Source organism: Haliaeetus albicilla, chromosome 18 (genome assembly GCF_947461875.1).
Source record: "Haliaeetus albicilla chromosome 18, bHalAlb1.1, whole genome shotgun sequence".
NCBI lineage: Eukaryota > Metazoa > Chordata > Aves > Accipitriformes > Accipitridae > Haliaeetus > Haliaeetus albicilla.
Window position 1 is genome coordinate 29496189 of NC_091500.1, and position 26699 is coordinate 29522887.

General features: G+C 66.3%; 2 protein-coding genes across 2 annotated transcripts; both read right to left on the reverse strand.

Moving 5' to 3' along the window:
* Positions 1 to 172: 172 nt before the first annotated feature.
* PDE1B (phosphodiesterase 1B) lies at positions 173 to 13226 on the reverse strand. Its single transcript, XM_069806267.1, is given in 18 exon segments — positions 173 to 1590; positions 1690 to 1803; positions 2012 to 2148; positions 2297 to 2423; positions 2531 to 2612; positions 2693 to 2813; positions 2911 to 3012; positions 3098 to 3223; positions 3665 to 3765; positions 4239 to 4379; positions 4481 to 4597; positions 4856 to 4922; positions 5467 to 5652; positions 5744 to 5857; positions 12262 to 12397; positions 12870 to 12942; positions 12944 to 13129; positions 13131 to 13226. Coding segments are annotated over 17 exon segments (2010 nt in total). The 3' UTR covers positions 173 to 1590; positions 1690 to 1705.
* A 2434-nt stretch (positions 13227 to 15660) lies between these two features.
* On the reverse strand, positions 15661 to 25629 carry NCKAP1L (NCK associated protein 1 like). The gene is made up of 31 exons (XM_069806251.1): positions 25044 to 25629; positions 24697 to 24807; positions 24267 to 24359; positions 24097 to 24153; positions 23867 to 24009; positions 23681 to 23771; positions 23456 to 23593; positions 23314 to 23362; positions 23023 to 23179; positions 22733 to 22789; positions 22298 to 22394; positions 21914 to 22023; positions 21595 to 21727; positions 21402 to 21483; positions 21046 to 21104; positions 20702 to 20847; positions 20245 to 20377; positions 19928 to 20047; positions 19359 to 19498; positions 19062 to 19193; positions 18734 to 18952; positions 18499 to 18629; positions 18317 to 18414; positions 17955 to 18048; positions 17771 to 17853; positions 17579 to 17659; positions 17257 to 17350; positions 16997 to 17113; positions 16588 to 16697; positions 16400 to 16489; positions 15661 to 15946 (listed from the first exon to the last, which is right to left on the reverse strand). The coding sequence occupies exons 1-31, from the start codon at positions 25326 to 25328 to the stop codon at positions 15821 to 15823; spliced, it is 3576 nt and encodes a 1191-aa protein (XP_069662352.1). The 5' UTR covers positions 25329 to 25629; the 3' UTR covers positions 15661 to 15820.
* Between the last annotated feature and the right edge of the window lie 1070 nt (positions 25630 to 26699).

A 26699-nucleotide genomic window follows, 5' to 3' on the forward strand; every position in this document is an offset into this window, starting at 1 on the left:
AGCTCCCCCCCCCTCAGGGGTCCAAGCCAGCTGTGCCACCCCCTCTGTCCCCCTCCAGCTGTCCCCAGGCCCCAGCCACTGTCCCCCCCAGGAGGGCATCCTGGCCCCCCCATCACACCCCCAGCACTGGGATCAAGCCAGGTCCCCCGGGGTGAGGGTGCAGGAGCCGGGCTGGTGGTGGTGTACGGTTTATTAATTGCTCGTTAGCGGCGACGCTTGGTTTCACATGCGTGTGTGGGTGGGCGCGAGGTGTAGCTCTGCCAGCGGTGACCGAGTGGGGACACGACGCGTTACCGCAGGGTAGAAAAGTACAAACACAGACGGGCCGTGCCACGGCGGCTGGGCGATGGACACAGCAGGGCAGGGCGGCCGGAGCTGGGATGCCGGAGCAGGAGGATGCCGGAGCTGGAAGATGCTCGAGGCATGCTGGAGCCAAGATGCCGGAGGATGCTCGAGGCACACCAGAACCAAGATGCCGGAGGATGCTCGAGGCACGCTGGAGCCAGGGATGCCGGAGGACGCTCGAGGCACGCCGGAGCTGGGATGCCGGAGGATGCACAAGGCACACCAGAACCGAGATGCTGGAGGATGCTCGAGGCACACCGGGAGCTGGGATGCCAGAGGATGCTCAAGGCACAGCGGAGCTGGGATGCCGGAGGCACAGCAAAGCCAGAGCAAGCAGGGGAGGGATACTGGGGAGCATGCTGGAACTGAAGGATGCTGGAGACACGCTGGAGCCAGCGCTGCTGGAAGCACACCGGAGCCAGAAGGCGCTAGAGGCACCCTGGAGCTGGGGGATGCCGGAGCCAGGGGCTGGCCCAATTCTGCCCTCCTGCTGTGCCCCAGGCCCAGCACCCACCGCTACTCCAGCCCCACACATACTGCCCCATCACCGCCTCGCTGGCCCCCCCCCGGCCCCCAGCTCCCAGCCTTGCCCACGCTGCGTAGGGCAGGACCCCAAGGGGAACCTCTGAGGTGCTGTTGCGGCCAGCGGACCTGGGGACAGGACCTACAGGGACGTGTCCCCAGCCCGGCTGACATAGAGACACATATCCCGCGTAAGGGATGCTTGGGACAGGTGGGGGGGGCACAGGGGGACATTAAGGGCCACCCATCACGGTGTCACCGGACAGCCCCAGCAGGCACAGAGGGGACTGTGGTGCTCTCAGGGTGACAGCGTGTCTGACGTGGCTTCTCCGTCCCTCGGTCCCCTGCTATCCCCAGGGCCACCATCATCGTCCCCAGCCCCCCCACCTCCCCCAGCTCCCCAGTGGGGCAAAAAGAAGCTTTTTTAAAAAGCTGTAAGGACAAAACCCAGTCGGGGGAGGCGCCGGGCAGCCGCTGGCGTGGCAGTGAGAGGAGCGGCGTCACCGTCACCCGTGGCCCAAGGCCACACGGCTCGGTGGCCGATTTGGCACAGGCACCCGGAGCTGGCCGGGCTGGGGGGCTGCCGGCCCCGGGGATGCTCCTGGCGCGGAGGTTGGCACTGATCCTTCTGCGGCCCCGGGCGGCTCCTTCCCTGCAAATGGTGCTGAACTCGATGGCGTCGAAGACTTTGGGCGAGACGGCGTCACTCGGCCAGACGAGGACCTGCTGTCGGGAGGGACGGTCACGGCAATGCCACCAATCCCTCCACACACACACACCTTCTACAGTTTGCCCCCCCCCCCAGGCCTCCCCTGTGCCCACCTCGCTCCTCCCGGTGCTATTCCACGTCCCCATTCTGCCTGTGCCGGCTGGGGGCCGCGGGCGACTGTTCCTCGCAGGGCGACAGCTCCTCGATGGACGCCTGGTTGGTGATGCCTGCGGCGGGACGTGGGGCTGGGGGGGTCACTCCAACCACCCACGGGGGCTGCGACCCCCTGCCCAACTCATCTCCCCACCCGAGATGGTCACCCACCCTGTGCTTGGACCACCTCCCCACCCAGGGATGCTCGGCACAGACCTGGTCCCACGTATCCCCGGGATGGTCCCCATCCCCTCCCCGACGGCTGTGGTGGCCGTCCCCTACCGCTGGCCGCCCGCTCCTTCCACTTCTGCTTGTTCTCCTGGATGTACTTGGTCCAGGTGGAGCGGAAGCCAGCCAGGTCGGCTTTGATATCCCCCAGCTCCAGGTGCTCGTCCAGGGACGGCTGCCGCCACTGCGAGCTGTAGGGATGGGGACAGCTGAGAGCAAGGCAGAGCCACCACTGCCACCACCCAGGTCCCAAAATAAGTGGCTGTCCCCCACCCCCAGGCTGAACCCCACCACCTCCCCGTGGGGAAGGGGAAACTGAGGCAGGCTGGTGCTGCTGACCTGGCCTGCTGGCCGGCCACCGGATTGCCCTTGGCTTTGGTGCCGTCCTCGGCGTTGGGCAGCACCATCTTCTCAGCCACATCGGTCAGCACGGAGAAGGTGGGCTCCACGATGAAGTCGATGAAGCCTGCGGTGGGGAAGAGACACGGAGTCAATGGGGACACCCCCTCCTGCCCATGGCGAGGCTGGTGGCTGGGGACAGGGTGGGGATGGAGACCCACCACCACCACTCACCAATCTGGGACTGGGCCACCAGCGTGGACGTGCGGTCGCAGAGGGGCGAGAAGGGCAGCCCCAGCTCAGCCTCCTTGTCCCCCTGGCAAGGCAAGGGAGACATGTCCCCAGGGGGTGGTCCCCACATCCCACCGCCCATCCTGGGGGACGCATGCGCCCTACCTGCCTGAAGAACTCCTCCATCAGGGCTTTGGTCCAGCGGCTGTGCACCGACCACTGCTTGGTGGGGTGGCTGATGTCGGCCGCGTGCAGCAGCAGCGACAGCACCTTGGACTTATCAATCCTGGGGAGGGGACCCCGCTGCTGAGGTTTGTCCCCAAAACCTCTGGGGGACACACACCCCCCCCCCCCCCACAACCCAGGTGGGCACCCGCACTCACCTCTCCAGCTGCTGCAGGGACGTCTTCATGGACTTCACCTGCTGGAAGTGGCAGGACATGTCGGTGGCCAGGACCATCTCGATCACCAGCGCCCGCAGCTCCCTGCGCCCCGGGGAAGGGGGAAATTGCTGTCAGGGTCCCGCGTCCCAGCTGGGGACAGTCCCAGGGACAGGGACGGGGACCTTACACAAACTCGTCCTTGGTGAGATTGACAAAGATGTTCATCTCATCGTCCTGCATCATGCGGAAGACGGCGCTAATGTGGTGGTTCTCCAGCACCGAGCGGTCATTGTAGAGGATGGCGCAGTCCGACCTGGGGACGCAGGGGACGGTGGGACCCTGGCACGGTGGCGGGCGGGCTGACCCCCGCCCCAGGGAGAGGGATGTCCCCAGGGTGCCAGCACAGCTGTATCCCAGCTGTGTCAGTGGCCCTGGGTGTCCCCAGGGTGCCAGCACATCTGCATCCTGGCCGTATCGCTGGCACCGAGAGTCCCCAAGGTGCCAGCACATCTGTATTCCAGCTGTATCAATAGTCCCAGGTGTCCTCAGGGTGCCAGCACATCTGTATCCCAGCCATCTAGGTGACGCTGGGTGTCCCCAGGGTGCTATTCAGTCCTTTCCATGCCCCACCGTGTCCCAAGTGTCCCCACAACAGGTCCCCAGCCCTGCCTGCTCATGCTGTGCCATGCCACCCACACCATGCCACCCGTGCCGTGCCATGCCATGTCACCCGCGCCGTGCCACCCGCCCTCACTTGGTCTGGATGTGGAAGCTGTTGGTGGTGCCCGTGTGCTCGTAGTCGTGGATGGCGGCAGCGAAGATGATGGCCAGGACCTCGATCTCCGTCAGGTAGTGCTGGGGGGACGCTGGCGTCAGGGGGACGGGGACCGGCTGCTCCAGTGCCACCCCGCAAGGGGCACGGGGCCGAACGGTTGTGGGGCCCTCCATGTGCATGTGTGTTTGCACAACTGCGCGTGACTACACGCGTGCACGGCCACGCACACCTGTCCGGGACACGCGTGGGACACACCACGAGCGTGTGCATGCTCCTGTGACAAGCGTGACAGCCGTGCGGGGATGACAGGGCACACGCGTGTGCCAGGTGTTACCCCATGTGTGCCCACCCGTCCCCCCCAAGCCAGGGGTCACCCTGTCCCCTCCATCAGCCCGGTGACATTTCCATGGTGACAGCACTGTCACTAGGTGGCACCGTCTCCGTGGCAACAAGCATCGCCTGGACCAGCACCCAGCACCAGCCACTAGCCCAGGGCCCAGCCATGGCCCGGGACCCCCGTGGGACCCCCGTGGGTCCCCCCACGCCCCCGTACCAGCATGCCAGTGCGGAGAAGGAAGCAGTGGACGGTCTGGGTGACGTCGGCGGCGTGGACCTGGTTGTGATAAGGGTTCCGGTACTTCCCGTAGCCGGCCTCCAGCGCATCCAGCAGCGTCGTCAGGAAGACGGTGGGGATCTGCGGTACGGGCACACACGCTCGCGGATGCACTCGCGCGTGAAAAGCCACCAACACATCCCAGGCACCCGGCCCCGGGGGGGTCACGGGCATGGGCGCACCTTGAAGCGGCTGTTGAGGTTGTGTCGGGTGAAGAGCTCGAAGACGATGGTCCTCAGGGAGTGATCGTCCGTCACCCGGTTCAGCGCAAAGACATCGAAGCACCACAGGTCGAGGCTCTGGGGGCAGATGGGGGCATTACCCCAGCAGCGGGGCAAGCCCAATGCCCAGTGACACCCAGCCATGCCCAGTGATGCCAGGCAATGCCCCACGGCGCCGGGTGCCATCTCCCCTGGGCAACCCGGGCCATATCCTGCAAAGCCAGTGATGTGGATGGGGCAGCTGTGCCCGGGCGCTGCCAGGCCAGGGCAATGTGCCAGCGGGGCAGCATCCCCGTGGGGTATTGGGGTGCCCCCCCCACCAACACCCCCCGGTACCTTCAGGCAGTTCAGGACGGAGGTGGAGTAGCTGGGCCCCACGGCCGTGTACGTCCGGCGAAACATCCTGCAAGGGGGGGGTAAGTCAGGGCTGATGTGGGTGCTGGGGGACAGAGATGGGTGCTTGGAGACCCACCTGGGTGCTCAGGGACAGACCTTGGGTGCCAGGGGACAAACCCTGGGGGCAGGAGACAGACTTGGGTGCTCAGGGACTCAGCTGGGTGCTGGGGACAAACCTGGCTGCTGAGGGCAGTCCGGGTGCTTGGGGACCCACCTGGGTGCCGGGGGACAGACCCTGGTATGTGGGGGCCCAGAGGGGTGCTCAAGGAGCCACCTGGGTGTTGGGGACAATCCCTGGGTGCTGGGGGACCCACCTGGGCACTGGGGACATCCCAGCTGCTTAAGGACCACCTGGGTGCTAGGGACAGCCCCTGGGTGCTCGGAGAACCCGCCTGGGTGCTTGAGGACCCACCTGGGTGCTGGGCACAGCCCCTGGCTGCCATGGGACAGAGCTGGGAACTGCACTCCCACCCCCCCATCTCCATCCCAGCCATGCCCCCCCCCCCATAACCTCCCCATCCACCCTGTGGGGTGTGCCACCCAGCACCCACCTCTCCACGAAGATGCCAGCCTGGACGGCGTGAACGATGCTGCGAAATTTGGGTTTCTCCTCTGCCCGGCGCCCCTTGGCCCGCGCCTGCTGGGTGAAGGTGGCCGCCAACCAGTCCCGCACCTCCGAGGGCACCGCCGCGTCCGAGCCCATCTCCCGCAGCTCATCCTCTGTGTCCAGCATCTGCCTACGGGATGGCAACGGGGGGGGATGGCATCAGGGTGGGCATCATCCCGCACCCCGTGTCCCCCTGTCACCCCACGGCCCCTTGCCCACACCTCGTCTCGTCGATGTAGACGGCCTCCAGCAGCGAGGCGGCGTACTCCAAATTCCTCTTCAGCTCCTCCACGTTCACTTCACCCGTCTCCAGCTGCTTCACCATGTAACGCAGCCTGCGGGCAGCCGGGCAGCCCATTACCGGCCCCCCCCCGGGGATGGAGGTGGCAGCGGGGGGCAGCCGCAGGGGTCCCCAGCTGCCCTGCAAGCGGATGTGCCCACGCACATGCCCTGACACGCGTGGGCAGCACCTATAGGTATGTGTGCACGTGTGTGCTCGTGTCCCGTGTCAGTGCGGGGTGGTGGGCACCCTCCCAGGGGACCCCCCAAAGCGATGGTGGCAGCAAGGGGAGGGTCAAGGTGGGAGCGTGGCCATGGCATGGCTTGGGGGGGATGCAGGGGGCACCCAGAAGCCAGAGCACCCAGCACCCTGTGTCCAAAAAGTGTCCTGCACCCGGTACCCAGCATCCTGCACCCGGTACCCAGAGCTCATCCTGCACCCAGAGCTCATCCTGCACCCGGTACCCTGCACCCAGAGCTCATCCTGCACCGAAAACCCTTCAGCCTGCACCCACACAGCACCCAGAGCTCATCCTGCACGCAGCAGCCGGAGCTCAGTATCCAGCACCTCAAGCTTCTCCTGCACCCAGCACCCAGAGATCAGCACCCACGGCTCATCCTGCACTCAGCATCTGGAGCTCAGCACCCAGCGCTGGGGAGGGGGCACGCCCCCTGTGGGAAATGGGCAGGGGCAAGGGCAAGGGTGCAGGCAGGGGTGCAGGCAGGGGGTGGCAGGTTTCCCTCCCCACACTGGAGAAGCCCAAAAGGCCACAGGGCTCCCCCCAGCACCCCGAGCTCGCGGGTCACCCTGTCCCCAGCCTGGAGGGTGGCTGTCCCCACCACGTCACCCATCCTGGAGCCCTGGGTGACACCGGGCACAAAGTCCTCACCAGCCCACTGGGTCAGTGGGGCCACAGTGGCAGCTGGAATATCCATGGGGACAGGGACAAACCCAGAAAAGGGGGGGGGGGGGGGGGCGACACAGCCTGGGGTGGGGGGGACTCCGTGGTGGGGTGGCTTTGCACCCTGGGGACCCACACCCCCCAGGCCCTGCCGTGCCTCAGTTTCCCTCCCCCAGAAGCCTCCCCCACGTTGAGTGCCAAGGGGCCAGGGGTCCCCGGGGACTCACCGCAGGATGGGGCCCCACAGGTGGGCCCTGCGCAGGGTCACCAGCTCTGCCATGGGGGGGACGGCAGCAGCACCCATGGGTGCCCCAGCAGCATGGGGACAGGAGCCCAGTGTGGCCACCTTCCCCCTGCCAGCTTGCAACACCTGCATGGGACATGGGGACGGGGGGGACACGGGGACGGGGGGGACAGGGCGACACGGCAGCATCCCAGCGCAGGGCCCTGGGGTGGCACGGGGACAAACCCTGGCAGAGAGACCACCCCGATCTGCGCACACAGCAAACGTGCACACGTATGTGCACGCACACGTACATGCCTGAATGCACACATACAACGTGTGCGTGCACACAGGCATGCACACGTGCGCGCACACGCGCTTGCCCAACAATGCACACATATGGTGCACACAAGCACACATATGCACACTTGGCACAGCCGCACGCGCACCACATGTGCCCACACCTGCAAATACCCACCCACAGTACACACACGCATGCACACCAGCACACGGGTGCACACCTTTCCGCCAATGCGGACGCGTGCACGCAGCACACACGTGCACACGGGGGTACGCTCCTTTCCCCAGCCCCCCTCCACCCCGGGGCAAGCCCTCCCCGTCTGACACACGCCTGAACACGCTTGTGCCCGCAGCCGGCCAGCCCCCGGCCATCTGTCTGTGTGTCCGTGTGTCTGTCGTGGCGCGGGGGGAGCGGAGGCGGCGGCGGGGAGGGGAGGGGGAATCCCATCTGGCCGCTCGGGGAAAGCGTCGCCCCCGCAGCCATGTCTCCCGCTGCAGCCGCCTTGCTCGCACACCGGCTGGCACGGCTGGCACGGCCCCCCCAGGGCTCTGCCAGCTCCCCCCCAGGCTGGGGCGAGGGATGGCGGGGGGGGACGACAGGGCAGCTGCTGGCCCCTGTGGGATGCTGGTCCCTGTCCCAGTCCGGCTCAGCGCTCCAGCCAGCCTGTCCCCTCACAGAGGCCTCGCTGTCACTGCTACCCAGCACCCAACAGGTCCCTATTGGTATCTACTGGGTACCCATCACTGCCTACCTGGCACCCAGCAGGTCCCCATCACTGCCACCAGCACCCAACAGGTCCCCATTGGTACCCGCTGGTCCCCATCGCTGCCACACAGCACCCACTGGGTCTCCATCAGGACCCACTGGTCCCCATCGCTGCCCACCTGGCACCCAGCAGGTCCCCATTGGTATCTACTGGGTCACCATAACTGCCCACCTGGCACCCAGCAGGTCCCCATTGGTATCTACTGGGTCCCCATAACTGCCCACCTGGCACCCAGCAGGTCCCCATTGGTATCTACTGGGTCCCCATAACTGCCCACCTGGCACCCAGCAGGTCCCCATTGGTATCTACCGGGTTCCCATCACTGCCCACCTGGCCCCCACTGAGTCCCCACCACCTCGGTGCACAGTCCCCAAGGCTGGTGGCATCTGTCCCCACCACCAGCAGTTTCCCGTGGTGCTGCCAGCCCAGCCCGCAGCTCAGGAGGCACCTTAGGGTGACCCAGAAAGCTGGCCGTGGGGAGGGGGACAGCACACGGTGACAGTCCCACGGGACGGGGACACGTGGCCGTGGGGCAGAGGCCAGCCCCCACCTGCGCAGCTCCCACAGCCGGCCCCAAGCTGACCCCCGTGGCGGGACGTGGCATCGCCGGCACCGTCACCCCATGTCCCCGCAGTGGGGATGTCATGCCCGTTATAGCCCTGAGTGAAAACCTCGGGGGGAGCAACACGAGAGTACCTTCCAGACAGCTGCTCCGGCAGCCCTGTGCCTCGTTAGGGCTAACGAGATCTGGCAGCGGGCATGAGGGACCTGCCAGGTGAGACCCCACAGACCTGTGCACGCTTGTGCGAGGCTGTGCAAGGTCACACACGCTCGTCCAACACCGTGCGGGGCTGCGCACAGCCATGCGGGTGGCACGTGGCCGTGCACATCCCCACCAGCCAGCCCCCCGCCACACTGTCCCCACCAGCCCGGTCCCTTGGGGAAACTGAGGCACAGCGCAAGCAGGCGCTGAGGCGCAGGGGGATGGGGGTCACGGGAATGGTCCCAACTGGGGCCACGGGGTCCCCACCACGCTGGCTCCTCGGGGACGAGCCCCAAAACCCACAGGTCACCAGCCGAGAGGAGACACCGTGTCCCCTGTCCCCCAGCGCTGGGGACAGCCACCCACAGCTCCAAATCCCACAGGAAGGACATGACCAGCAGTGACACAGGAGATGCTGGCACTTGTCCCCAACACAGGGGACAGTCCCCAGGAGGGGACAGTGCCGTGACTCCAGCCGGCCCAGGAGGAACCGGCACCAGCGCTGGGACCGCAGGGGCCAGCGGGGCCGTGGGACCGCGTGGGGACAGCGTTCCTGGTCATGGGGGGGACAAGGGGACCCCGCCACCACTCCGGTGGGAGGACGAAGCCACCAGGTCCCCACGGCTGGGTGACATGGGTGCTGGCAGCGGGGAGGGTGAGGAGAGCTGGCAAGCGCTGGCATCCGCCTCAGCTCCTGCGGGATTTCCTGCGGGCTGATGATTCCAATTTGTTTTAATTAGCGGCCGCCGCCCCGTGCCAGGGGACCCGCACCGCAGCCGGGCTTACACCCCAAAAGTATCCCCAGGTCCCCCACAGGGTCCCCCTCTGTGTCCCACAGCCCCCACACTCCTCCCCACCCCTCTCAGCACCTAACGACCTCCCAAGCCTCGTTAGCATCGCCCCGGCCTGGCTGCACAGCGGGCAGCAACCCGTGCACACGCGTGTGCGCGTGGGTAGGCGTCGGAGACCCCCGTGAGCTGGCACACGTGTGCGGGCAAGCGAGCAAATAGATGCACAAGCCCACCCGCACGTGCGGGTCCGCACGCGTGTGCAAGGCCATTCGCGGGTGCCCGTGCACGGCCGCAAACCAGAGGGCAGGCGAGCAAGCGCGGATCCGTGCAAGCGTGGCACACGCGCGGCCGGTGCACACCCCACGCCTCGCCCCGGCGTGACGATCAGACCCAGCTCGGCGGGTGGGGGCCATCGCGTCCCCTTGGCCAAGGTGACGACAGTGACAGCTGCCAGCGAGCGAGGGGGGCCGGGGGGCGGCCAGACGTCACGTTCAAAGCCAGCGCGAAGCTCCCGAGCTCGGCGGGCTGCGGGGGAATGTGACCTTGGGAAAGGTGGCTGTCACCTTCCCGCACCCGGCCACCCATCCCTGGCGACACCCGTCCTCAGGGACACCTATCCCTGGGGTCACTCACCCTCCGGGGACCCCTGCGTCACTCGCCCATCACAGACGGTGCTGGGACCCCCGAGCGGAGCCCGGGGACGAGGGACGGCCACCAGCCGGCAGCAGGAGCAGGGGTCTCGCTGCGTCACACTGCCGGGCGGGTGATGCCCGCGCCCACGGTCCCCACGGGCTGCCTGTCACCACCCACGGCCCCCCACTGCTGCCAGCCCCCTCGTGCCCCCCCCGCCACCGCCGTGTCCCAGGCCTGCTGCAGGGATGACGGTGCCTGCAGAGCTGCTGGCACCCCACGGTCCCCTGGAGTGGTACCAGTGTCCCCAGGGCCACCCCGTGCCCAAGGAGGGCTGCAGGGTCAGCCTCAGGGTTCAGTCAGCACTGGGGACCCCCCCGGGACTGACACTGCAACCCCACAAGCACCCATGGGTGCTGTTACCCCTCCAGCTCTCTCCCCTGGGGTCCCCATCCCAGCTGATCCCCACCCTGGGGACCTGCCATCGGTCCCCAACACTCCGGGGGGCCGGGATGCTGCACCCTGGGGACACCCCGCTGCTCCCCCCACCCCAGTCACCCTGGCTGGGAGCTGGGGACCGTCCCCAAGCTGGGGTCCCCACTGCCGCCTCGGTGCTGGCAGGGGGTGGGGGAACCCGGCGGGGGCACAGGCACGATGCAGGCAGGGACCCCCAGCCCCTCGCACGCCCCCGCACCAGGGGCGGCCGCCAGCAATTTTGGGGAGGGGAAGACAGGCGGGGGGAGCGGGAGCGCAGCACAGCCCACGCGCTCACACACCTGCGCGTGCACACGCTCCCCAGCGCACGCTCAGGTGCGCTCCGGCACACGGGTGTGCACACGCGCTCCCGTGCACGCTCGCCCACTCCTGCATGTGCACACGCACAGGCGCCCCTGCTCCCACCCGCACGCACCTTTGCACGCGCATGTGCACGCTCCCACCAAGCGCTCGCACGCCCACAGCAATGTGTGCAGCCTGTTGCACACTCAGGCTTGCACGTGCACCCTAAGAGCTCTGCCACCAACATTTCACGCCCCAGTTGAGTCCTGCCCCGGCCTTGGGCTCATGTGAAACACGCTCAGCAGCTCGGCTTGCCAGCAAGCGTGCAATGCGGGCACCCGGCCCCCGTCCTTGTCCCCATTTTCCCCCCCTGGCACACCGGCACCATGCACACCCCTGCCAGCGTGCACCCGCGCACAAGCGCGCCTTCGCCGGCCACCACGTGCGGGTCGGCCTCGTGCACGTGTGCACACGCGGCCGTGCGCACCCCTTGCACGCCCACGCCTGTGCCCACCGCACGAGGACCCGCGCGAGCGCACGTGCCGCAGGTTCGCGAGGGGGCACGCGCGCACATGAGCCCACGCGTGAGCACAACTGCACAGGGGCGAGGGGGTGGCACCCCTGGGGCCACCGAGAGCTCCCTGGTGAGGGGGGGTTACAGGGTGGCACCCTGAGGTGTCAGAGGGTGTCACCCCTATCCCGGGGCCAGCTGGCACCCTGGCACCCGCTTTGCTGCCCCAGATTTGGGGGCACCCCAGCCTTCTGCCCACCCCACGGTGCCACCCAGAGAGAGGGGTGTTGGGGGCTGCATTGGGGGGCCCCCACCCAGCACCCCCAGATGTGCCTCATCAGACCCACCCAGGCCTTATGGGTGCCCCCAGCCCGAGGGGGTCCCGGTGCCCCCACCCCAAAGGGGTGCAATGGGTGCAGGAGGGTCACGAGGGTGACTGGAGGGTCCTACATGGCGGGGGGGCAGCGCGTGAGTGGGATGCGGGGCACTCGGGGGGGTCCCAGGGGCAAAGGGCTCCTGGGTGCAGCTGAAGGTCCCAGGAGGTCCTGCCTGGAGTGGGGGGGACACAGGGTGGGGGGCACCGGGGGGCCCTTAGAGGAGGCGTCAGGGGGTTTGGTGGGGGTGTGCTGCTCGGGTGGGCTCGGGGGTCCTGGTTTGGGGGTTCCCGGTTTGGGGGTTCCCAATTTGGGGGGTCCCAGTTTGGGGGGGTCCCAGTTTGGGGGTGAGGGGTCCCAGTTTGGAGGTGGGGGGTCCCGGTTTGGGGTTGGTTTTTTTTTGGGGGGGGGGTGTCACTCACAGCGCCCGGAGCTTGACCCAGATCTTCTTGCTGGGGACCGACTTGATCTCCAACGGGGACGGGCAGCCACCGGCCGGGTCCAGCGCTTCACGTTCGGGTTCCAGCCCCGGGAGGCTCCGCGGCGGCTCCATGGCCCCTGCGGCGGCGGGGACGTACCCTCAGTCCTTCGACCGGTCCCAGGGCCCGGCTGGCAGCGGCCGAGAAGCCGCCGGTCTCACCCCGCAGCCCCGGCAGCGGCCTCGCTCCCCGCCCGGTACCCGGCGGCTGCGCAGGCAGCACCGGCCCGGGCGGCGGAGCTAAGATGGCATCCCGGGTACCGGGGGTGGGAGCAGCGGGATGGGGAGCACGGCGGGTGGGGAGAACCGGGGATGGGGAGAACTGGGGATGGGGAGAACCGGGGATGGGGACAACCGGGGATGGGGAGAACGGGGGATGGAGAGAACCGGGGATGGGGAGAACCGGGGATGGGGAAGCTAGCACTGGGGATGGGGAGAAGGGATAAGGGAAGAACCGGGATGGGGAAAAGCAATAAGGGGAGCACCGGGGATGGGGAGAACCGGCGTAGCGGCGCGGTGGGAGGGGGGACCGGGGATGCTGCGCGCTCCTACCCGGGGATGCTCGGCCGGGAAGCGCCGGTTCTACCGTGCTCCGGTGCTGCCTGTACCGCCGGTGCAGTCGGTTACCGCCGTAGCCCGGTCCTCCCGCTCCTGCCGGTTCTGCCTCCGCCGACCGGGGCTCGCCGCAACTTTCCCCGAGCCGGCACCGGCGGGAGGGCGGGGAGGGGCGGGGGGGGGGGGGAGCCGGGGGCGGGGGCCGGGAACCGGGGCCGCCCAGCCCCGCCGCCCCGCTCAGCCCCGGCACTGGGGGGGGGCGGGTGCCCCGGGACCCCCACGGGGAGATGTTGGGGAGGGGGAGATGCCCCGGGACCCCCCCCCCAAGGGGAGGGAGGTGTCCAGGACCCCCATAAGGGCTGTGGGAGAGGAAGGTCCCCCAGGACCCCTATGGGGCTATAGGGGTGGTACCCCAGGACCCCTATGGGGGGGTCCCCCAGAACCCCTATGAGGCTGTAGGGGTGGTACCCCAGGACCCCTATGGGGCTGTAGGGGTGGTACCCCAGGACCCCTATGGGGGGGTCCCCCAGAACCCCTATGAGGCTGTAGGGGTGGTACCCCAGGACCCCTATGGGGCTGTAGGGGTTTTACCCCAGGTCCCCCTATAAGGTTGGACCCCAGGATCCCTATGGGGGGGTACTCCAGGACCTCAGGTGCCCCAGGATCCCTGTGGAGTTATGGGGGGGCAGATGCCCCGGGATCCCCATGGGGTTCTGGGGGTCTCTCACTGGGTTTGGCAGCCCGGGAAGGGGCCAGAGCCCCTGGCTCAGTGCCCCCCCACGGAGGGGCCGTGGCCTCCCCCATGCCACACAGGGGGTCTGCCCCGAGCAGCAGGCTGGGGCGGGGGGGACCGTGACCCCCACCTCCCCCAGGCCCCCTGCTCCCTGCTGAGACCTGCCCCGTTCATCACACGTCACCGAGGCCGGTGACACGCACACCAGAGACCATCCCCTCCCACTGACCACGGGGCAGCGGCAGCCCCCCGACTTATTGTAGGACCTACCCAAACCCGGGGGGGCTGCTGGGCCTCTCGCCTATTAGGGCATCACCCCCCTGGGCTGGGGGGTGTGGGGGGGGTTGGGAGCAGCCTGAGCTCGAGGGGACCCCATCCCTGCCCCAAGGCCCCCCTGCCCCACACACAGCTTGTCCCCCACCCTGTGCCCCCCCTCATGCCGTCTGTGTCCCACTGGGAAACCTCAGGGTGCAGGGGCCGATGCTGAGGGCTCAGGGGGCTCTGGGCACACACAGGGGGGGGGATATTGGGGTGCCAGAGCCCCGGGTGGGTCCCAGCAAGCTGGGGGGGCACAGCAGCACCCGCGCTGCCTCCCGCGGCACGCGCCGAGCTGCAGCCCCCGGGGAATATTAATAAGCCCTTATGTAATGCCGTAGGTGTGTGCAGCACCCACCACCACGGCACCGGGGGACCAGGTGGGCCCCCCCCCGCCCCCCCAGGGTGCCATCCCCAAGCCCCCACCTTGGCCCACTGTCCCCAGTGGCTCAGCCAGGTCCCTGCCTGCCAGGCCATGTCACCTCCTGGCCTTCAATGGCTAGCACCCATGGGTGCTGCCCAGGGATGCATCCGTTTAGCCTCTATAAAGGGGGCTGTACCCCCTCCCATGGAGGTTCCCCACTTCGGTGGGGTGCCCTGTGGGTGCAGGGGCGGCACCCATGGGACCCCCATCTACATGCTGGGGTCAGCAGAGTGGGCTGCCAGCCCCAGCACATGGCGTGGGAGCTCCCATACCCCGCTGGGGACATTTTGGGGTCCTCAAACTTTTCGGGGGCTCAAAGCCAGCTTAGGGGCAGCACCTTGAACAAAGGGGGGCACCCCATGGCGCAGAGAAGCCTGAGGCGGGGGGCACAGGGGGCGGCAGGCGCGGGAGAGGCCGTGGGCAGAGATGCGCGCGAGACAAAGCCGTGCTGCCGGCGGGGAGCCTCAGTAGCTCGTTACCACTTAATATCGTGATTGATGAGCGCGAAAATAGACTTTTGCAGCAATCTGGAATAATCAGCAGGTTCTGGGCGTTAATTCGGGGGAGTTCAGCCCCTCGGGAGCACAGCCGGAGGGGGGCAGCGGGGGAGTCCAGCCCGCTCCAGAGCAATTTTTCCCCCCCGGATGAATTAATAAAGCAATTAGTGCCGGATGATGCGGCCGCATGCTTGTGCTCGATCGTGCGATCGCGGCTGCGGTTCGGTTTGGCTGCCGGGGCCCGCACGCTCGGCCTCCCCCGAGCCCTGGTACCACCAGGCCCTCCCAAGGGGGCTCTGCCGAGGGGGGCTTGTGGCCACGGCAGCCGCCGTTGCCCCCCCCACACTCCCGGCACGGCCGGTGACTCATCCCGGAGCAGCCGGCCGTGAGCGGAATGGCAACGGCCGCCCCGCCGCCTCCTTCCCTCGCCCCATTAATTTTCCCCCGGGATGCTGCACGGGAGAAAAATAAACACCCTGAGACTGGGGAAAGGGGTGGCGGGGGGGGGGGAACGTGACTTGAAACATCCTCAGCTGGGCAAGCGAGGGGAAACTGAGGCACGAGGCCGGCCAGGATCATTGCCATGAGAAGTGGCAGCTTTAATTAAAGCTGGTAAATCCTGCCAGCAGCTCCACTCCTTTAATGTCCCAGCCCCACAAGGCCCCCGCCATCCCCAGACTCTCCCAAATACCCATGGGGGACCCGCAGGAGGTTATTACTGTTGGAGACACGAGGCTGGGTACCCACCCTAGGGTGCTGGGGCTGAGCCAGCCCCAAATATTCCCTGAGTCCCCCCCAGCCACGAGTCAGACACAGCCATTGGGGGAAAAATGGTTTAGTGAAGGTGGAGATGGCTGGGGGACAGGATGGGGATGGTTGGGGACACCGTGGTGGCATCTAGCAGTTGAGGGAGGACCCGGGGGTCCCGACGCGGGGTAATTGCAGGGGTTTGAGGGGAAGGGGCAACACGGGGCCAGGCTCAGTGCGAGGGGACCCTGCTGAGCATGTTTTCCCGGCACACCTCGCGGTAGGCGTTGCGGAGCAGGACGTAGGGGAAGCAGGTCTCCAGCATGTCCACTGTCAGGAAGGACGACTCTGCCACGATCTGAAAGAGGGGACACACACACATCAGCAGCCGCCCCTGCCTCAGTTTCCCCCCTTGCCAGAGCAGGGAGCCGGCCCCCAGCCCCTCCCCGCCAGAGCTGGGTGCTCCCTCCCCAGATGGCTCCTGTGCCCCAGCTCCAGACTGAAATATTTGCATTTAAATTGCTTTGCAGCGAGGACAAGCGTTCCCTGAATACCAATACTGGGTGGTGGGTGCGTGGCCCCCACCCAGTCAGCCCAGCCTCTACCTGGGGGTGTCAGAGCTGCATCCAGCCCCCCCACCTGGGCCCAACCAGAGCTGGGCAAGGGCTAAGCACCCAGACCCAGCTGCCATCTGGGGGCTGGAGCAGCCTGGACAGAGCTGGAGCCCAGCAGAGATACGGAGCTGGGATGTGCCCACCAAGAAACAGCCCGGAGCCCACCCAGCAGCACCCCGGGGTCTGCTGTCACTCACCAGCTGCATCAGCAGGGAGATGGAGTCGCGGTTCCTGGCACGCACCTTGTCCGTCTCCTGGCCAAGCTGCAGGAGGCTGACAGAGGCCAGCTGAGGGACGGATCTTGATCAGCACTGGGGACGGTGCCCAACCCAGGGAGGGTGCCCACCCCCCGCCAGGCACAGCTGTGGCCCCTGGCCGCTCTCACCAGCAGGAACTCCTTGAGGTGGGTCTCGATGTTCTTGTTGTGGACAGTGAAGAGGGCGGCCGACACGTGGATGATGGCCTTGGCCAGGCAGTGGATGTTGTTGTTGTAGCCTGGGGACGCGGGTAGGTTGGGGACGCAGGTAGATTGGGGACACAGGAAGGTTGGGGACAGCACAGGGTCTCAGCTGTGCCCACCTCCCTTGGCTGCAGTTATGGGGCACCAGCCCTGCCAGTCCTGGGGTCCCGCTGCCCCCACCAACCCTCAGCTGTGGTTATGGGGCACCGACGACCTCGGGGATCCCAGCACACACAAGGTGCGACACCAGGGCACTGTGGTGTCACGGTCATGGGGACACAGCCAGGACTGGGGACACAGGGACAAAGCCGCCAGGGTCACGGCCAAGCCTCACCGTCCACCTCGGTGTTGTAGAAGGACGCCGGGTCGGAGGCCAGCAGGGGCAGGGACACGGCCACGAAGACCAGGAGCAAGCAGGCCACCTTGTAGTCTTCCTCCGGGGATGAGCCATCTGCCAGGGAGGGAGGTGACACTAGACAGGGGTCCAAGAGGGGACCCCAGAGGACCCAGGGAGGTGACACAGGACGGGGGAAGCTGGCAGGGTCACAGATCTCAGGGACAGCCCCCCACGAACCCAGCAGACCCCCACGGTACCTGTCTTGCTGCCAGCGAGGACATTCACCAACGCGGGGTCGACCTCGCAGGGGATCCCCGCAGCCGAGGCCAGCTCAAAAATGCTCAGGGTGACCTGGGGGTACGGGGACGTTCAGGCCCAGGACTGGGGACACGGGGTGCAGCCAGGCACGGGGGACCATGCAATGCCACACAGTGCCACGCAATGCCAGGCAGTGCCCTGTAGCACCATGCAGTGCCACATGACGCGGAGGGTACGGGACGGCAGCAACCAGCCCTGCCTGGGGACACCTGTCCCAAGCACTGGAGGTGCCACCCTGCCCCCGACCCCCTCCGTGCCCACCTGGATGTCGGTGTCGGGGGTGACAACGTCCGTCAAACACTCGATGGGGCCCATCAGGAAGGGGCAGTGGTGGGAGAAGACCTGCAGAGAGAAGGTGGATGCTCACAGAGCTCCTGCTGACCTCTTGGGCTGTGGGGTCTGTGGGTGGGGGTCCCATGGGGTTGGGCGACCCATGGGGTGGCAGGCACCCACCTCCCGCAGGCCCTGCTGGGCCATGGCACGGAAGCTCAGGATCTCCCCGATGATGGTCATGCGCTTCAGGACGTTTTCGGCCGCTGCAGGAGAGGGGTCAGTGGGGACACGCGTGTGTGTGCACACCCATGTGTGCCAGCCCCAGGCTCCCCCCTCAACGTGCCCAGTGCCACCCCAGACTCACAGGTCAGTCGGGGCAGCAGAGCCGCCATCTGCTCGGGCTTGCAGGAGCTGGAGCGCAGCTGGACCAGCGTGTCCATATTCTCGTTGACCAGCTTCTGCAGGGGACGTGGAGCTGGTGGCACCAGGGACACGGCAAGCCCACAGCCGGCCAGGGAGGGACAGAGGTGTCTTGGCCCCTCTGTCCCCTCTCCACACTGGCCAGCGAGCCCATGGGACAGGCAGGAGGTTGGGATGGTCTCCAGGGTGTCCCTGCCTGCCCTGTCAAATTGTGCTCCAGAGCCCGGTCCCAGCAGCCCGACCCTGGTCCCAGTCTCCTGATCCTGGTCTCAGTCCCCTGACCCTGGTCCCAGCCCTCAGCCCTACCTTCAGCTCAGTGACCTGGGAGCCCACGTGCCACATGAGGTTGTCGCTCAGGAACTTCATGCCGTATGGCCCGATGAGCTCGGCCAGCGCCCGCATCTCTGCGGGGAGGGGGACAAGGACAGGGACATCAGCATGGTCGGGGGGTGATGATCCCCTCCCCACAGCATCCCCGCATCCCTCACCTGAGACATCGGAGAATTCGGCGGCACTGAAGTGGGGCTCGCCCTCCTGGGGCACCGTGGCAAAAGCCTGCAGGGCTGGGGCCAGGATGATGGCCCCCGTGCTGGCCTGCCGCAGCAGGGCCTCCAGGTACCTGAGGACACCGAGTTGCTGCCGCCGTCCCGCACCGTGACCCACGGCACCGCAGGGCCACCTCCCATGAGGGAGGGAAGGTGCCAGTCTCGGCACGGCACCCACCAGTTGGTGTAGATGGTGGTGAGCGTCTGCTCGCCGGCAGCGTCGCGGGGCTGCGTCTGCTGCAGGAGGACACTGCGGATGATGCGCCCCGTGTCCAAGCCCACAAACTGCCCCAGCGACTGGATGAAGGTCATGTAGGCGCTCAGCCCCACCAGCACCTCCGAGGGTCGGGCCACCTCCTGCGTGGCCTGGCTGTAGCCTGCCATGGCCACAATGGCCCTGCAGGGACAGGAGGGGGCTGTCTGGAGAGCTGTGGCCAAGTGCCCCCTCCCTGGCAGCGCCCACAGCCCACCCTTGCCGTGTCCCACGTCCCTGGCATGGTCCCTACTTGGTGAGGCGTGTCTCCAAGTGGCTGCTGAGGTACTCAGCCGGTGTCACTGTGTGCTCGAAGACAGTGAAGTTGGGCACGTGGTTAAGGCTCAGGGACAGCTCAGCCAGCGTCAGGTGCAGCTTGTCCATGCTGGTGTAGGGGTGACAGGCACCATCAGCCACACCGCAGCCCCATGGGGACAACCCCACGGTCACGCCGTGCCCCCACGTCGCACCATGCCCACACCCAACGGCTGGTGGCCACCACTGCCTGCCAGTCCCCTGCCCACCCTCACCAGCCCCAGCTGGCTCTCACTTGGTGGTCAGGGTCCGGTCCTTCCTCTGGCTCTCAGCCCCTGGCTTGTCCCGCTCAGGCTCCCCCTTCTTGGCCGGCTGCTTCATTGTCTTCTTGTTGCGGGCTTTGCTGACGGTGGAGGCGCAGTGCTTGGGCAGCAGCTGCCAGAGATGGGCAGCAGGTTACCACGAGCTGTGGCACCAAGGACAACTCAAGCAGGGCCTCCAGGACCAGAGGCCATCATCCCCAAGGTTGAATTGGGGGCGACACCCTGCCAGGTCTTCCCCCGCAAAGCTGTCCCAAGGCTTTGGAGAACATGGAGGCCAAGGAGGCCACAGAGACCCCAGAGGCCATGGAGACCCTGGAAGCCACAAAAAGCCACCAAAATCCACCTGGAGACCCCAAAGACTACAGAGAGCCTGGAGAGCATAGAGACCCCTAAGGTCACAGAGATCCTGAAGGTGATGGAGACCTCAAGGTCACGGAGACCTCAGAAGCCCTGGAGACCCCAAAGGCCACAGAGATCCTGAAAGTCACAGCAACCCCAAAGGCCACAAAGACCTCTGAAGCCCTGGAGACGTAACCCTCACCTGCTCGCTGAGGTTGTGCTGCTCGGCACAGGCATCCATGACACAGGTGCTGGCCTGCCGGGCCATCTCCTCCAGGAATTTGTTGCACAGCCCCAGCGCTATGGCCTTCAGGTGGGGATACTGTGGGGGGAAAGCCACGGTACTGTCACGGCACAGCATGCGGACCATGGCCACATCTGCAGCGTGCCACCAGCTGCCCCTAGGCCACGGGGCTGCCATCGTCCCCTCCACAGGTGGCAGGGCAGCAGCCAGCCATGGCTGGCTCCACATGGACCCCTGTGTCCCCCTCCCATGTCCCCCTGGGCAGCAGGACCCACCTCCTCCGGGCACATGGGGTGGATGCAGCGGGAGAAGTGGCTGCAGAGCAGAGGGAAGGCGATGCTGTAGCGCAGCATCGAGGGCTCCTCCATCGTTGCCACAAACATCTTCTCCACGGGGCGAGGGTAGAAACTGCAAGGATGGGGGTAGAGGGGCAGAAGGAGGGGGCAGGGAGGGCAGGAGAGGGTATTTGTCTTTCTGGACACTCTGTTCCTGTGCCACGTGCGTGTTGTCCTTGTCCCCGTGTCCATGTGTATGTCACCTAACCTTGCCCAACCTCTCCCATGGGTGACATGTCCCCCACAGCCACCTCCGTCCCTTCCCACACCCGTCACCCAGCACACATGGGCACCTTTCCATGCGTGCTGGGGTGCAGGACGTGGCTCAGAGACCCCCAGCCAGGGTCACCCCCCATGACTGTGGGGAAACTGAGGCAGAGCAGGTGGCTGCGCTCACCACAGGTCGGAGAGGTCAGAGGCCTCGGCCAGCAGCTCCTCCAGGGAGTCGAGCAGTTTGGTGTGGAAGACGATGAGGTTCATGACGCGACCCACGTCGTGGTTGGAGCCCAGTGGCAGTGAGGCCTTGGCCACGCTGGTGTAGGCCTGGGGGCACAGCGGGCTCAGGGTCATGGCAGGGCAGGGGAAGAGGATGAGGACAAGGACAGGGATGGGGACAGTAATAGGGAAGGGGATGGGGACAGGGATGGGGAGAGAGGAAGGGGATTGGCACAGGGACGGGAACAAGCATGGAGATTGCGATGGGGACAGGGACATGGACAAGGACAGGGACAGCGACAGCACCTGCAGCCGGAACCAGTCCAGGCGGAGCGGCATGAAATCAAACTGCTCCTTGTCATCAACTGCGGGGAAAGAGAAACGTGGGGAGACATGGCTGTGGGGAGGGGGCTGGGGTGACTATCAGTCTGGGGGTGCTGATCTGGAGGTACTGGTCCTGGGGGTGCCAGTTTGGGGGTGCCAGTCTTGGGGTGACAGTGCCCACTCCACAGGATCCCCAGGAGCTGCCATCTCCCCGTTGCCCCACAAGCCTGTGCCTGGGTGCCCAGCACGGCTCAGGATTGCTGCAGGGCTCCCGGGACAGGGGGGATATCGGTCCCCAGGCAGTGCCAGGGTCATGCCAGGGGGGACGCAGTCCGTACCTTCCTTGACAGAGAGAGCCGAGAGGGAGCTGACGAAGGACGACAGGATGATGGACTCCTCCTCAGGGCACACAGAAAGGTTCTGTGGGGTCAGGGATAGGGTCAGGATAAAGGACAGACAGGATAGGGCACAGGGGACAGGGACAGCCCCAATGGGGGACACAGATTACCCCCTGCCAGTGCCCCATGGTACCTGTATGACTTCGCTGAGAACCAGGGCGTCAAAGCGGGCCAGGTACTGGACGTGGTAGCGCTGCAGCACCCCAACGTGCCGCCGCACCAGGCTCCGCAGCTGCTCCATGAGAAAGAGCAGCTCCGCGATGTGGCTGCCACAGGAGCCGCCGGTCAGAGCCAGGTCTGGCTGTGCCCCCCAAGCCCCCCCAGTGCCAGCTGCACTCTGGTATTGCCCCAGGGAAATCCCCACCATGAGACCAGCCTGCCCACGGCTGGGGGTGGCCCCCACGGGCATGGATTCCCCCTGCGCAGAGCCGGTGCCTGCATACTGTGCCTACTTGTCAGCAAAGTCCTCAGGCGTCTTGGTCTTGGTGACATGCTCAGCGTGCCGCACCAGCCAGCTCACCTCGTCCCGGCAGAAGGACAGCGCCATGAAGACGAAGAGAGCCTAGGCAGAGCAGAGGAGCAGGATTTAGCGGGCACCAGGCACGGGGTGCTGCCACCAGGCACTGCCACTGGATTGGTACCAATAGCCCTGGGTGCTGTCACCCCATGGCACCAGGCTGGCACCAGCAGTACCCCCCACACAGACCCCACCCGCACCCATTTCACACCCCCGGGCACATGCAGAGCCTGGCACCCAGCACCCTGCACCCACACACCCCCTGCACCCCAAACCCTGCCCCTCCAGCCCCCCACTGCCCTCTTGCTCCCATCCTCACCTTGGGTCCCAGCAGCCCGGGCTGGTCCTCCAGCAGCACCTCCAGTTCCCGCACAGCCCCACGCAGGTATGCCCGCCGGCCCCGGTGCAGGGAGCCGCTGCAGTGGGGGTCAGGGTGGGGGTCAGGGCCAGGGGCACCCAACTGACCCCCCCAGCCACCCCTCTCACCCAGTGGGGACATCACAGGCACCATGTGGCAAAGGTGGGGGCTATGGCACAGGGCCAGCACAGACCTGATCGGGGCACCCCAGCCCCTGCCCCCCAGGGTGCTGACACCGCCCCAGGAGCTCCTGGGACACCCCCCACTCTCTGGGACTCATGGGACCCCCAGGACCCTGCAATCCTTTGGGGTGCCCTGGGACCTCCCAGCTCCCCAGAATCCCTGGGACCCTCCCCAGCTCCCCCAGACCCATTGACTCCCCACTGAGTCCCCAACCTGTGAGCCACAGCATGTTCCTTGCACTCCTTGAGATCAGCCACCCGCTTCCCATACCTGCGAGAGAGTCACGGCCAGGCAGTGCCAGGCATGGCACCCAGGAGAGCCCCTGGCACAGCCCCCAGTCCCTGCACCCAACACAATCCCCCGGCACACAGCACAACCTCCTGGCACCCTGCAAAGTTTCGTGGCACCCACCAGGGCTGCTGGCAGAGCCCCCCCAGCCCCTGACACCCACCACGGCACTCCCCCAGCACCCCGCACGGCCCCGGCGTTGGCACGGCCATTACCCCTTGAGGCTGCTGAGCAGCTCCTCGGTGACCTTGTGGACCTGGAGGGCTTCGTCGCGGAGAAGGGTGATGTAGAGCGAGCCCTGCAGCGCCAGCCGCCACAGCTCCAGGCACTGTGGGGACGAGCCCAGAGCCCCCGGGCACACCAGGAACCCCACTGTGGGCACAGCCGTCAGGCAGGCAGGCACTGCCCATCTTGCCGGTCCCAGAGCGGGCAGGGGGATGGCCCGAAACCGGGAGCCAGTCTGCCCACGTTGGGGCTGGGGACCCGCGGGCATCACAAGGACTCACTGAGGATCCAGCGCTCCATCACCTCCAGAGATAGGTACTCGCAGGCCATCTGGGGACACAGGCGTCACCACGTCACCGTCCTCAGCCCTCCCGCAGCCTCCCCCAGGACCTGCCCCACTCCCCGCGGTGCGGTGGCACTCACAGTGTCGGAGCTGGCAGGGCTGAGCATGGTGCCAGTGGTGCTGAGCAGGCTGAGGAGCTGGTCGCTGCGCCACTGCTCAGCCCCCTGGTTCCTTCGGGCGAAGAGGAAATGGAGGGACAGAAGGGCGCTGGTGACAGCCTGGGGGACAGGAGGACATCGCGGGGGAGCTAAGAGATGGATTGGGGCAGGATGTGGCCCCGCTGGCTGGGGGGAACCCCATCCCACCTTGGTGTGCGGCCCAAATTCCTCCATCAGCTTCTTGAGGGGGTGGTCGTACTCCAGCACCATCTGTCCCAGGCGGGCGAAGCTGGGGTCACTGCAGGGATGGTGGCACAGGGGTCGGGGACGGTCCTCAAGGCCAGCCCCAGTGGGGACAGTCTGCGGGGACAGCCCTGGTGGGATCCAACCCACCTGGTGCCGTGGCTCATCTCGTGGGCACAGTGGTACATGCCGATGAGCAGCCGGCGGTCCTCAGTGCGAGCCAGCAGCAGTACGAGGGACACATAGGTGACAACCAGGTCCAGGTAGCTCTTGGTGAAGTCGTAGTTGACGTGCTGGGGAGGGGACAACCGTGAACACGTGGGCATGGCCCGTGGCACCCCCCAAAGTACTCCCCCTGGGACCCCCTGTGCCCCACTCACGATGTCGAAGAAGCACTGGCTGGCATCGATGGTGTTCAGCAGCTCGTAGACATGGTCCTGGCAGGGAGAGGACAAGGGGCTGTGTCACTGCTGTGCCCCCCCCCGTGTCTGAAATGCTGGCACTACCTCCCAAAACCCCTCTCTGCCCCCCACCGCATGCCCCAGCTCACCCTGAACTCCAGAACGTCCAGGAAGGAGTGGTAAAAGGGTCCCAGCACCCGAGCGATGTCCCCCTTGTCCTTGTGCACCGGCCCCAGGTGTTGCTGCAAAGGGACAGCGGGGACACCGGGAGTGGGGTGACCCAGGGAGGACACCCGGGGAGGGGTGACATGGGACAGGGGGTGGCAAGATGATCAAAGGCAGGCGATGGAGTAGAAGCCAGGTGGTGGTGACACAAAGTGGGGTGACACGGGCAGGGGTGACATATGAGGGCCAGGGTGGACACTGGATTGGGGCAACATGGGGTGGGGATGGTGAGGACACTGGGGATGGGGTGACACAGGGTGGGGGGCAGAGGGGACACCCAGGTAGGACTGACACAGGATGGGGGGGAGGGGAGAACAGGGGGGTTGGGACAGAGGGGACACCCCAGTCCCTCACCGTGCTGCTCCGCACATCCAGGTGAGGAAACTTCTTGTTGATGAACTTGACGGAGGGCTCCATGGCCTTGTCGCTGAGGAAGGGCGGCCGTGTCTTGGGATCGGAGCAGGTCTGTAGGGATCCCCCAGCATCAGACCCCCCTAAAACCGCTTCCTGGCTTCGGAGCCCCCCATCAGACCCCCCTACCCCAGCGATCCCACCGCCCCGTGTTTCTTCACAACCCTTGCTCCAGGAAGAAGCCAGGCTCTTCCCCATTAGATGGGGTGGTGTACCCTGGTGTCCTGTACCCCAAACCTCCCCCTCCCAGGGGACCCAGGTACCCTGCCCCCCCACCACCCTGCACCCACCTTCTTGATGTTGTATATGCGGACCAGGACGCCCCGTCCCCGGTCATTGAGGATCGTCAGCTTCTCGGCGAACTTGTTCTGGTAGACAGAGGGCAGCGACATGGTGGCAACGTGCGGGGACAGTGGGGGGTCACCCCGTTTCCCCCACGTCCCCTGTTCGGCTCCACGGTCCCAACACCCAACTTCCCCTTCTTGGGTTTCCTGGGCTGGTCCCCGAGCTGGGGCCACCACCACGTGACACCACCACCGCCACCACCCCGTGACACCGCCGGCGCCTGACGCCATGGCTGTGCGATGCCGCAGCTAGTTAGGTCCAGCCACCAGCCACGCCACGCTGGCCACCGCTCGGTGACACCATCCAGGTCACAGCAGGAGGACATGGCTGACAGCCGGGCAGTGCTGGCTATGGCCATACGAGCACCAGTCCCATTCGTGCTATGCTGACCAGGACCGTATACCACCGGTCACCACTGCGTGACACTGGCCGCAGCCCTCGTAACGCTGGCCGGAGCCATGTGGCACCAGCCGTGGCCCTACAGCGGCACCCAGGGCCCTGCAACACCAACCGTGACCCATATAACAGCAGCCAGGCCCCTCTAACACCATGCGAGACCCTGTAACACGGTGCAGGGCCCTACAACAGCACCCAGGGTCCATATAAGACCATCCGGGGCCCATATACCACTGCTCAGAGCCCATATAACACTGCCCAGCCCCACATAAAGCTGCCCAGGGCCTATATAGCACCGCCCAGGGCTGATATAACACTGTCTGGGCCCATATAGCATCTCCTGGGGCTCATATAGCACAACCTAGGGCTCATATAGCACCGCCTGGGCTCCTGTAGAACCGCCTGGGCTCCTACTGCACCTCCCAGGGCCCATATAGCATTACCCAGGGCCCATATAACATTGTTTGGGCCCATATCATGTCTCCTAGGGCTCATATAGCACTGCCTGGGCTCCTATAGAACCACCTGGGCTCTTATAGCACCTCCTGGGGCCCATATAGCACCATCCAGGGCTGATATAACATTGTCTGGGCTCCTATAGCATCTCCTGGGGCTCATATAGCACCACCTGGGCTGCTATAGAACAACCTGGGCTCCTACAGCACCTCCCAGGGCCCATATACCATTGTCTGGGCCCATATAGCGTCTCCTGGGGCCCCTATAACATTGCCTGGGCCCCTGTAGCACTGCCTGGGGCCCATACAACATCTCCTGGGGCCCATATTACGCTGCCTGGACCCCTATAGCACCTCCCGGGGCCCCTATAACATTGCCCGGGCCCCTATAGCACCACCTGGAGCCCATATAACATTGCCTGGGCCCCCATAGCACTGCCTGGAGCCCATATAGCACCTCCCAGGGCCCACATTACACTGCCTGGACCCCTATAGCACCTCCCGGGGCCCCTATAACATTGCCCGGGCCCCTATAGCACTGCCCGGAGCCCATATAACATTGCCTGGGCCCCCATAGCACCACCTGGAGCCCATATAGCACCTCCCGGGGCCCACATTACACTGCCTGGACCCCTATAGCACCTCCCGGGTCCCTTATAACATTGCCTGGGCCCCTATAGCACCGCCCGGGCCTACCCAGCCGCCCGGGGGGGGGGTGGGGGGGTGGGGCGGCCCCGTTGCCATGGCGAC

Coding starts and splice junctions, on each gene's coding strand:
- NCKAP1L (XM_069806251.1), bottom strand. CDS start 25,328: ATGGCGTCAGGCGCCGGCGGTGTCACGGGGTGGTGGCGGTGGTGGTGT. Junction 23,363..23,455: donor GCCCTGCCAGCTCCGACACT/GTGAGTGCCACC, acceptor CTGTGTCCCCAG/ATGGCCTGCGAGTACCTATC. Junction 18,415..18,498: donor CGAATTCTCCGATGTCTCAG/GTGAGGGATGCG, acceptor CCCTCCCCGCAG/AGATGCGGGCGCTGGCCGAG.